The 11,349-nt window shown below is 55.5% G+C and overlaps 1 protein-coding gene across 3 annotated transcripts; it reads right to left on the bottom strand.

Annotated features, from left to right (window-relative positions):
- Window positions 1–616: 616 nt before the first annotated feature.
- Window positions 617–9,023, bottom strand: Scn1b (sodium voltage-gated channel beta subunit 1). 3 transcript variants are annotated; one of them, XM_075984784.1, is made up of 6 exons: window positions 8,841–9,023; window positions 7,292–7,458; window positions 5,781–6,021; window positions 1,762–1,903; window positions 1,352–1,423; window positions 617–1,264 (listed from the first exon to the last, which is right to left on the bottom strand). In XM_075984784.1, exons 1-5 carry the CDS (start codon window positions 8,878–8,880, stop codon window positions 1,357–1,359), a joined length of 657 nt encoding a protein of 218 aa, XP_075840899.1. In that variant the 5' UTR covers window positions 8,881–9,023; the 3' UTR covers window positions 617–1,264; window positions 1,352–1,356. The 3 variants fall into 3 exon arrangements, with proteins under 3 accessions (XP_075840899.1, XP_075840909.1, XP_075840918.1); XM_075984794.1 differs by lacking the exon at window positions 8,841–9,023 and adding an exon at window positions 8,055–8,511; XM_075984803.1 differs by lacking the exon at window positions 8,841–9,023 and adding an exon at window positions 8,281–8,447.
- Window positions 9,024–11,349: the final 2,326 nt, after the last annotated feature.

Genomic DNA, 11,349 nt, shown 5'->3' with positions numbered 1-11,349 from the left:
CCACAGACCTGACACCTCTCTCAGGCAGGGGCCACATTGATTCTGCCTGACCGATGGGCCTGACTCTCTCTTGTCTTCCTTGCCTCCTTCTCTGTTGGGTCTCTGCCGCTACCACAATTGCAATCGTCCTGCTTCGGTCTCTCTCTCTCTCTTTCTCTCTCTCTCTCTCTCTCTCTCTCTCTCTCTCTCTCTCTCCCTCCCTCCCTCCCTCCCTCCCTCCCTCCCTCCCTCCCTCCCTCTCTCTCTCTCTCTCTCTCTCTCTCTCTCTCTCTGCCTCCGTCCATCCTCTTGCTGTCTCACTGCACTGCCCTCTCCCTCTCCCCAAAATTTTTACTCAGAATTCTCAGAGCATAGCAAGCTCCACAAAACCCCAACGTCCAGTTGCCTGTCCCTGCAGATCACAAAGCCGCCTTCTGAACTCCGGCCCTGACTCCTACCCACGGAAATAACGACTCCCAGAGTCACACTGTTAACCAAGCTCTAAGCCCTTCTTCAGTCCCTCCAATGTGGCCAGGGCCCTGCTGCTTGTTGGGAAGAAGGATTCCCAAAAGACACTCCAAGGCCAACTTGGGACGGGGACCGGGGAAGCTGGGGATGCTAATGAGAGACTGGAGACTCGAGTCCAAGAATCTTTATTTCATGAACAAAACTATTTCTGTAAAGAGAGGAGGCCGAAGAGGCCCTTCCCGAGAGACCACAATTGAAGGCTGGTGAGAGAGGGCGGGTGGGCCAGGTCTAGGAGGTGTCACGGAGAGGGAACCCCAGGTCCAGCCGGAGGAAGCGGAAGGGAGATGAAACCCAGAACCCCCTGCCCACGACTGTCCCTGTCCCGGCCCCTCTTGACCCCATCAAGCAGGGCTGGAGCCGGCTGGCCTGGCAGTGCGTGTTGGAAGTGGTCTATGTGCAAATCAGCAAAAAGAAGGGGGCGGGGCCTGCCCCATCGCCTCACCGCCCCCTCCCCCAAACAGGCAGCAAAAGCAGGGTGGGGCGGCCATATTGCTTCACCCGTCATGCATGGCGGTGGGAGGGTGGGCGGGAGGCGGTGGGTGAGGTGGGATCAGTCCCTGCCCGCTCCCACCCAGGTGGCTCCTCTGCAGGATTGTGAGGCTGGGGAGACCGATGGGCTGACTCCCATTGCTGGGGGAGGGTCCCCATCAGGGGCTGACCCCCCACAGGCGGGGGAGGGTACCCATCAGGGGCTGATCCCCACTGCTGGGGAGGATACCCGGCAGGGCTGGCTCTTCCTTGAGGTGAAGCCCAGGGCCTGCAGGGTAAGAAGTAGAGACTTGGAGACCCAGTCCCTGAACCCTCCTCCTGGCTGGCGGTGCCCAGAGCGGTTCATCAGCCTTACCAGCACTATTCAGCCACCTGAACGCCTGTACAGTTCTCTTTGCTCTCGGATGTAATGGCCAGGTATTCCGAGCTGTTCAGGGAAAAGCAAGGCAGACAGTGACCCCTGGGCCCAACCCTGAGCAGAATGGGGTCCCTGCCTCAGGCATGCAGGGCTACTAAGACTGCAGAGGACTGGGCGGGAACCCCTGAATCTGAGAGGCCTCTGTAACTACAGGGCACCACTGTGACATTCAGGAATCTGTAGCGGCAACCAAAAGACTAGGGTTCGAATCCTGGCTCTGCTGCCTGGCAGCGGTGCTGTCCTCTTCCCCTCATCTGCAAGCAGCTACGCTATTAGTCTCTGCCGCAGATGCTGGGGTGCCAGATGGCACCAGGGTGGCCTCAGCCCGCCTCGCCAGCCACACTCACGCATTTTCTTGTGCAGCAGCTTCCGTGGCAGCGGCGATCTTCTTGTAGCAGTACACCATCTCCGCCACGAGCCATATGGTCAACACCACAATAAGCACGTACATCATGATCTCCGACACGATGGACGCCATGTCTCTGTTGGCTGCAGGGGCCGGACATGGTTTAAGGAAGGGGCAGAGGCTCCAGCTCAAGGAGACACAACAGCCCCAGAGTGTAATATGTTTGCTGTGTGAACTCAGGCAAGTGGTTCAACCTCTCTGAGCCTGGGCCGCAAACAAGGTAATTGTGCTTGTTTCCACAGGAATTACAGGGACTCTGATCAAGTGACAAGGTGCTTGGGATGGGCCTAGGGGTTGCTGTCATCCTGCCTCCCTGTAGCATTTGTGACATTTAGGAGGGTGCACCTGCCGTGCTGATAGTCTGACTCTGCAAATCAAATGCCTGGGGTTCAAATCTCAACTCCGCCAGCTGTGTGACCTTTAAAAAGTGACTAAGCCTCACCGGGCCACGGTTTCCTCCAACAGCAAAAACAAACAAACAAACAAGACGAGTTTCTCAGGACAGTGTTCATCCTGTCATGACTCTCAAGGGGTGTTCTTATTACTGTTGTAATTGAGGCCACTCTGTGTCTACTGGGTTTCTCTGTGTAGCCCTAGCTGTCCTGGAACTAGCTCTGTAGACCAGGCTGGCCTTGAACTCACAGAGATCAGCCTGCCTCTGGAGTGCTAGGATTAAAGGCGCGTGCCACCACCACCTGGCTTTGCTTTTTATTAGCTCTGCAACCTCGGGCAAAAGACTCCCCCTCTGTGAGGCTCAGTGCCCCTCTGTCAGATGAGGACAAACACTCTCAGAGTTGCTGCGGAGAGGCAACAGAAGTACAGGGAGCATGGTGGCCAGCGCTGCTCGGCATGGGCTGTTTTTGGGAAAGCCTCCTTGCTCTCTGCATTGCCGGCTTGCCTCTCCAGCTTCCTTTGGGGCCTAAATTTAAACTGTAAAGGGAACGTGTCCAGTCAGGGGACTGGAGGGGAAGGACGCTTTGGCACAACTCCTCAGCCAGATTTGGCCCCCTTGGTAGCCCGGATCTCATTCCCCCCACCACCGCCCCACCCCTGCTGGCCAGTGAGGTCTTCCTCTCCTGCGAGCCTGTGCTTGCTGTCCTGCCAAGACAATGCTGGTGTTTCTGGGTCAGAGGGAGGAGGGCAGTGTACAGGGCTGGATGTTCCCCCATCTGCTCGCTCATTCATTCATTCATTCATTCATTCATTCATTCATTCATTCATTCATCAGGGATCACCCATGCCATGAGCGACCCCTTTCTACCCGACTCTGCTAAATTCTCTTTGTTTGCCTTAGACAGGGACTCTCTATGTAGCCAAACTGGCCTTGAATTCTCCCTACAGCGCGGCTTCTATCTCAGCCTCAGGAAGGATCCCCATCGGGGCCTTTGCCTACTTAAGGCCCCTAGAATCCTCTAAGACTGCCTTTGGGTCCACACAGCAGCCCTTCTGTGGGCCAGAGTCCTCCGCAGCCTCAGACGCTGTGAGGTGCAGATCCTCTGAGTGTGTAACTGTCCCCTGTCGAGCCCAGCTGCTTCCTGCCACCTTCCAACCTTCATCCATCACTCGGCTTTGGGATGTGACTCCAAGCGTGTTTAGGGGCTACAATGGGTGACGCCGGGAACACAGCAAGACAGCGGGTGAGAACAAGAACCAGACCTGGTAGGAACCAGGTGAGATGGCTCACACCTCTGGGCCCAGCACATGGGAGGCTGGGGCAGGAGTCTCACACCAGCCTGGGCTACAGAGGGAGTGCTTGCCTAGCATGCACGGAGCCCTGGGCTTGCGTTCCAGCACTCAAGAGAACGGGCAAAGTGGCACATACATTTAATCCTGGCATGTGGAAGGTATGGGAAGGAGAGTCAGGAGTTCAAGGTTATCCTTGGTTAGAGAGCAAGTCGAACATTAGCCTGGGTAACATTAGACCTTGTCTTTTCTTTAAAGCCCCCAAAGGAACATAAGTCAAAAATAGAACATAGAAAAAAAAACAGCTATGGACAGCTGGGGGTAGTGGCACACGCCTTTAATCCCAGCATTCAGGAGGCAGAGGCTGGTGGAGCTGAGAGTTCGAGGCCAGCCTGGTCTACAGAGCGAGTTCCAGAACAGCCGGGGCTACAAGAGAAACTCTGGGTCTGGGAAAATGAAACAACACACATTAGTTTTTCAGGTGTGGTGACTCACACCTATAATCCCAGTACCCAGGAAGCTGAGGCAGGAGAATTTGTTTGAGTAGGAATTTGGATCTGATGTTAGCCTGGGCTACATAGTAGACGACTTGTCTCAAAATAAACATGCAAGTAAGTAATTAAATACCAAAAAGTAATACAATCAACTATGGCTACTGAGATGGCCTAGCTGGTCGAGGCATTTGTCGCCAAGTTTGATAACCTGCGTTTGCTCCTCAGGGTCCACGTGGTGGAAGGAGAGAGAACTGACTCCCACAAGTTGACCTCTGACCTCCACGTGTGCCGCACAATGTGTGCACGTCATACGCCTCGCACACCGAAGAAATAAAAATATTGTCAAAAAGAAAATTAAAGCAACAGTACTGTGGTATGGCAGGTAGAACATGCTACCTAGATTCTTCTGGAAACATGAGCTCAGCAGAAAGGGCTCTGTGTTCTGAACACAGTAAGAGTGCTGGACGGAGAGTTATGTATGGCTGGGCCGAGAATGTGGATAAAAGTCAAGCTTGGCGGTGGGCGTGGCCTGAGCAAGGGCCCACAGGAGGCGAGGCGGAGACTGAGGGCGCTTGCCAGCTTCCCCTCAGAAGCTGGGGTTTGTGATGCTCGGGTCTGGAGTGGCCTTCGCTCCCCTGGACCCGGACCTCGCAGGCAAAACTCCACTTTCTGTGCCCACCGCCCACCACACACCCACCGCGGTGACGTCCCCGTGCCTCCCTCGGATGCGCCTCTCACTTGCCTTCTGTACCATTTTGATGAGAAACATAAAAAAAGCTAATTATAACAAGGATCCTGCAGACTCTGGCTGAGGGAACACGGATGCACGCGAGAAACCGAGAAACCGCCTGGGGCTGGGGGTTGTTAACCCAAGCAAGGCTGGATTCAGATCCACGACCCAGTCAGGTGACTTGGTTGCAGGATCTCACTTCCCTGAGCCTGGACCTTTGTGTCAACCATACGGGGTGGTGAAGCCCCTCCCTCAGATGCTGGTGGGAGGGTCCAACAGGGACTTTTTAAAGGAGTCAGAATGTCAAGGGACCAGGTCGGGAGGATGGGAAGTGCTACTGGCCCCCAGGGATTCACTTCCCAGAGTCCTTCACTGCCTCCAGGCTTGGAATAGCTCCCTGACTTTCTAAGACAAGAGGACACACTAACTCTGGAAAATTCCGACTGATGCTGATCAGAAGAAGCTCTGTCTCCGAGTGGTGGCACACGCCTTTAGTCCCAGCACTTGGAAGGCAGAGACAGTTGGATCTCTGTGAGTTCGAGGCCAGCCTGGTTTGCAGAAGGAGTTCCAGGACAGCCAGGGCTACACAGAGAAACCCTGCCTTGAAAAACAAACAAACAAACAAAAGGGAGTTGGCTTGTAGGCTGGGCTACAAAGCAAAACCCTACCTCAAAACTAAAATCTATGGTCTGAGAAAGCAGTCCAAGGATGCTAAAAGCAAAATGCTGGCTCCACTCAGAAACACCCCAGGCCTCTGTGGTCCCCAGTAAGGCCCCAGCTCATTACTGTGTGCCCTCACCTAAGAGACACTCCAAGGCATATACGATATTCTCTCCGGTCCCTGGGGACAATCCTGGGGCTCAGAGAAAGGAAGACACCTGTCCGAGGTCACACAGCTTGAGTACAACTTAGTGCACACGATTTATGGGGGAAAGACCTACTCTGACCGCCCGTGGGCTGAAGCCTGTAGAACCAGAAAGGGGTGTCCTTTCCCCTGTGGCTGCGGGCTGTTGGCTGGTCTCATCTGTCCCTCCATCTGGCTTGCCGACTCACCCTTGTCCACCACCTCCAGGTGGATCTTCTTGACGACGCTGGTGTTGTGCTCGTAATTATCAAAGAAGAGGAGACGGTAGACATGACACTCGTAGTCACCAGAGTGGTTGTAGGTGACGTTGGTGATGAAGATGGACAGGTCCTGCAGGTCCTTGGTGCCCCGGCTCCCGTTCCACACCACGCGGCCCTCAAAGCGCTCATCTTCCTCCAGCTGCAGCACCTCGTTCTCATAACGTAGGATCTTGGGGTGATTAGTGATGAGTGAGGTATGTAAGTCACTGGGTCTGTCTTCCACAAGTGTGGCCACCATACTGTCCCTCATCCTGACCCTCCCAAGGACAGATAATGTATAGATGGGAGCAGCATCTTTTGTTTTGTTCTTTCTGTGGTTCTGGCATTGTAACCTTTGCATATGCTAGGCAGGGGCTCTACCACTGAGCCATGCCTCAGCCCCTCACTGGGAGATCCTAGGCAGGGGCTCTACCACTGAGCCACACCCCAGCCCCTCACTGTTGAATTTCTGGCAAGGATTCTATTGCCAAGCCCCACTCTCAGTTCCTTACTGGTGGGTTTCAGGCAAGTGCTCTCTCATTGAGCTATGTCCCCAGCCCAAGCTCAGACATCTTGACTTGGGCAGTGAGGGGTCAAGGAGGTTGAGATCTCAGCTGGGACCATGGCTGCTCCCGACTGTCCTAGCCCCAAGACACATACACACACAATCCCACAGTCTGAAGCTCCGCCTTGCTTCTGCATTCCCCTTCTCCACACTTCTTTCCCAGACACTGGTCACCCTCAGACACAGGCTCCCTGTCCTACCACACACACATTTCAGAATACACACAGAGTAAAACATTGTTCTTTGATGTTGCTCTATGGCTGCCCAAGACATTTTTGCTGGTGCCAATGACAGGTTTTCACTACCCACCATATGCCAGCTGCATCAACTCATTTAACTCTAGTGCAGACCTAAGGGGCTGAAGCCAGTGAGGTGGTTTAGCAGGTTAAGGTACTTGCCACCACACTGATAGCCTGAGTTCGACCCTTAGGACCCATGTGGTAGAATGAGAAAATGGACTCCTGCAAGTTATGCTCTGACCTCCACACACATGCTATGGCATGGACATATACACATACAATAAGAGTAATTTTAAAAAAATTATGGGGCAGAGACCACGACCCCTCACAGTTACAGGACCCATGCGCAGTGACTTGCCTAAGGTGATCAGTAGTCTTTAATAATGGGGATTTAAACCCAGGTCACTCATCATATCCACATCTTCATCATTAGCAAAGAACTCACACCAGCCAAATGCCTGCCTGTAATCCCGGTACTTGAGAAACTGAGGCAGGAGGATTGCCAAGAGTTAGAGCCCAGACTGAGCTACTTAGCGACACCCTGTCTCCACAGCACTAAAAGCAACACCGAAAAGCAAGCAAGCAAGCAGCCTTGAGAGCCAGCACTGCGGGCTCAATCCCCTAGATGCTAACCCAGCCCAGGCACCCACACATACCTTGACAAATTCCTCTGTCCCCTTCTGGCGGAAGGTCCACTCTGTAAAAGTCTCGGCGCTGGTCTCGCTGCGACGCTTACAGGAGATGCACAGGATTTTGAAGGTCATCCCGTAGACGGCCTCCGTCTCGGAGTCCACCTCCACGCAGCCCCCCCAAGCTGAGGACACTGCGGACACAGTGGGCTCAACTCAGCGAGGCACCTGCCACTCTAGGCAGCACTGGGCTTGCTGCCCCACAAAAGCCATCTGTTCCCTTTTCACCATTTCTGCACAGAGTGGATGCCAAACCTATCCCTGATTCTCGCTGGCTGTGTGACCTTGACAAGCCCCCCATCTTCTGGGAGCCTCAGTTTCTCACCCCCCACCCACTCTTCCCTTCCCCTGCCTATTAGGTAGTCGCTAGGTAGAATATGCACTTTGGAGGATATCCTTGGGGTGAGTAACTCCACTGAAGCACCCTGGCCCTCAAAAGGCCAACGGCCTTCTAGGCAGGGGTTCTAGCGGTCCATGTCAATCCCACCAAACTGGTCTGCAGAACCAGTCACGGCTTGAGAGATGGGAAGGTTGGCTGAGCGGGGCTCACTCCAGCCCCACTCCTCTTCCCTCTGGCCTCTCTGTAACCCACCCCCTCCCCAACTTCACCACCCTGCTCTGTCCCCTTTTTCACAGACTCCCTCACTTCAAGACATTCCACTCTAAGTTAAAAGTTCTTTCCTGCCTCGGGGTCTTTGCTCAGCCTTAGGTCCCTCCTTCACCCTCTTACCTGTCACCTCTTGCCTCCACCACTCACTAGCTGACGAAGTCCTGTCTCCTATTGGAGCTCTGGGTCCCTTCCTTGTCCCCCAGCCTCCTGATCTCTTAGTCTTCAGGGCTTCTGTTTCACCTTCCCTGTTGCCTCAGTGTCCCTTATATTTATTCCTCCTAGGGGTGTCTGAGGTCCTAGCACCGCTGTGTCCCTCGCTCTGTCTTCCCATCCTTGTATGTCTCACCATTACTATTACTGTTATTGTTTTTTAAACTCCCATCTGGCTGGCATTCTACATCCCCTCTCCGTCTCTCCAGATCTTTCCACGTTTCTCAAGTTTCTCTGTCCCTGGCTCCGGCTCGCAACTCTCTCGCTCCAATGTCCCTGTCGTCCGCCTCAGTCTCTTGGTTTATTCCCACTCCCAGGGCATGCTTGATATCTTCCCTCGGTATCCATCCCTCCGGGTTTGTCTCTCCGGGCCCCAGTCCCCAGGCGACGCCTTCCCCCCACCCCTCACGCGGCTGTGGGTGTCACATTGCAGCCTGCGGGGCTCTGCAAGCAGCTGACTCCGCGTCTCTTCGCCCCCGGCCCGGCGCCCGCAGACCAATCTCCGTGCCAAGTGCTCCCCCCACCCCCGAGAATCTCCTGTATCTCCAAGACCTTCTTCCCGTGTCATCTGGGGTCCCGCGACCCCAGTGACCTCGCACCGCGCACAACTTCCCAGGCAGGGACTTGGCGAGCTTGAGCTACGCGGGCGGGGGGCGTCCCGAGTGCCAATGGCGCGTGTCCCCCAGTAACACTCACCCAGCGCCGCGCCCACCACTAGGGCCAGCAGAGTCCCCATGGCCGCGCAGGGCAGCGGGTGCGCAGAGCGCGGCGACAGGCGATGGGGCCCGGAGGCGACTGGCCCGGGCGCCGGGCGCGGGCGCGGCAGCTGCGGCTGGGGGGGCGCGCCCCCCCGCTCCGGTTACCGCCGGGGGCCCAGCCCCGGGGCCGGGAGAGCGGGCATCCCCGCCGCGCGGCGGGAGGCTCGGGATGCTGCGTGCGCTCGCGCCACAGGGCGCATCCAGGCTGTGGCGACCCCTGCCTGGCTCCGGACGCAGCTTGGGAGCTCGCTGTCGGGCTCCAGGCGCTGGGGCGCGGACCAAGGGCTCCTGCGCACTGCAGCGTCGGCCCGGGAGGGAGGAGGGAGCCAAAAGAGGGAGGAGGGAACGGGAGGGGGCGGGATGAATCACCGCGGGGGGAGGGCGCGGCCGCCCAGCCTTTGCCGCAGCGGCCCGGGAGACGCCGGGGCACCGGCCTCTCTGGTGGCTCCCGGGCTTCTGCGCACCCGAGGAGTTGCCTGTGTCACTCCGACTTCGCCAGACTCTTTTGAATGGAGGGACCCTTTCCTCTTCTTCTTCTTCTTCTTCCGAGAAAGGTCATCTCCAGACACCCAAGAGGACTTGGAGGACAGTTCGGGGGACCAGTTTCTGTTTTTCTAGTTATGGAGGTCAACCTTATCGAGTTCACGAGGAGATGGGGCTGGGACATCCGTGGGATCTATTTTGATATCTGAGATCCCTCGGACTGGAGGTCACTGAGCCAGAACCTAAGAGGGCTCGAAGGGATGAAGGGGTCAGGCTAGGGCTGTATAGAAACCTCCAAACCATATACAAGCCGAAAGGGTACCTTGACATCCCACCACTCTGGGGAAGGAGGTGCCAGGTTTCAAAAGAGCCATTCCCGCGATCTTACCCCCCCCCCCTTGCGCGCCCCGCGACTCTGACGTCATCTTCCCAGCTCTCCTCCCACTCTACCGTCCACCGATTCTCCCCCCACCCCCAGCACACCAGCTCATCACTGCTTCAGGGCCTTTGCCCTACTTCCTGCCTGGACACCCCTCACCCCATCCCCGCCCACTGTCCCCAGGTGATGGAAGGACTGACTCTCTGTTCTAAAACGCAGGGCTCCAATGTCACCTTCACCCTATTTTCTGTGCGCATTTTGAATCATCTGCCTCTCTCCATACTTACTGGGCCATCTTGGTTTTTATTTACTTTGTCGGAATAGTTAGATGTTGGTTAGGTACCAACAAGGGATTGTTTCGGTGTTTATTATATTGTATTTACTCTGTGCGTGTGAGACCACACATCCATGCCCAGGCATACATATGAAGGTCAGAGGATAACTTGGAAGACATCTTCACTATATAGGTCTTACGGGTTGAACTTAGGTCATTAGGCCTGGAGGCCAGTACCCTTAACTGCTAAGCCATATCTCTCCAGGCCCTTTTGTTTTCTTAGAGACAGGCTCTGACTATGTAGCCCAGGCTAGCTTCTACCTGGTGGTCCTCCTGTTTCAGTGTGCACCACCACACCATGCTTGTATTCTTTTACACGATTGGTCTGTCTGCTGCCTGCACCTTCTCCAGGGTGAGAATACTGTCCTGTGTCCCAACAGGTCCCCAGCACCTTGACCTCTTCTTGGCCCATTATAGAGTTCTAGGTCACCAGGACCAAGGTGGGAGACTCTTAGCAAGGGGTGGCTGGCCCCATCCTAGCTACCAGTTCTGCTTGGAATAAGATCCTGGAGAAGCCACAGTGTGGGGCAGGTCCAGGACATAGTGGCCAATAGCCAGGGACACCAGACACCTTTGTGGTCTGGGGTTTTGAGCCAGCACCTCCTGAGCCGTGAAATTCCTTGTGCAGAAAATAACCCTTTCACAGTTCCAGTGGCCCCGGTGGGGGCTGGGAGGAGGCGGCTCAGGGAGTTCAGGCCCCAGCAGTGGACAGGAGACACATCCTTACAGCCCTACAAGACTGGTGTCCAAGGAGGCTCTCTGGTGGAGGCAAAGCAGCCTTTTACTCTCATGAACTTAATTCTTACTCCAAGGAGTTGTTCTTCCGCCCAGTTTACAGGTGTGAGAAGAGAGCCTCGGCATGGGGAACAGGCAGATGGCACACTGCAGCAGAGGCGTGTGTGTGTGTTTGTGTGTGCGCGCACGCACGCACGCAGTTTTACCTTTTGTTTGTTACTGCTTCCATCCAATCCTTCCACCCCACAACTTGGCATGTGACCTTCCAAAAGTCCTGCCAGACTGACAGACTCTTCCTTCCCTTTGGCCTCAGCCCAGGGTTTGGAGGGCATAGCTGGGTTCGACCTGCACCACTGATGGCTGATGGGGAGGTGGTTGGTTTTAGAGGGACAGTAACTTGTGTATAAACTTGAAGATCTGGAGCTGGAAAGGTGGCTCAGCACTTAGGAACATTTGTTGCTCTTGCAGAGGACCCAGGTTCAGTTCCCGGCAACCACATGATGGCTCACAACCACC

The sequence above is a fragment of the Microtus pennsylvanicus genome, chromosome 1 (genome assembly GCF_037038515.1).
Source record: "Microtus pennsylvanicus isolate mMicPen1 chromosome 1, mMicPen1.hap1, whole genome shotgun sequence".
NCBI lineage: Eukaryota > Metazoa > Chordata > Mammalia > Rodentia > Cricetidae > Microtus > Microtus pennsylvanicus.
The sequence above is the reverse complement of the archived record's forward strand: the minus strand, read 5'-3'. Positions and strand labels throughout refer to the sequence as shown.

Bases quoted from the DNA above. Each gene is read 5' to 3' on its own strand.
- Scn1b (XM_075984784.1), bottom strand. From the start codon at position 8,880: ATGGGGACTCTGCTGGCCCTAGTGGTGGGCGCGGCGCTGG. The intron at 1,904-5,780 runs GTGAGTCGGCAA...CGGCCCCTGCAG, and splicing joins CCTGGAGGTGGTGGACAAGG to CCAACAGAGACATGGCGTCC. The intron at 1,424-1,761 runs GTGAGTGTGGCT...TTCCCTGAACAG, and splicing joins GCTGCTGCACAAGAAAATGC to CTCGGAATACCTGGCCATTA.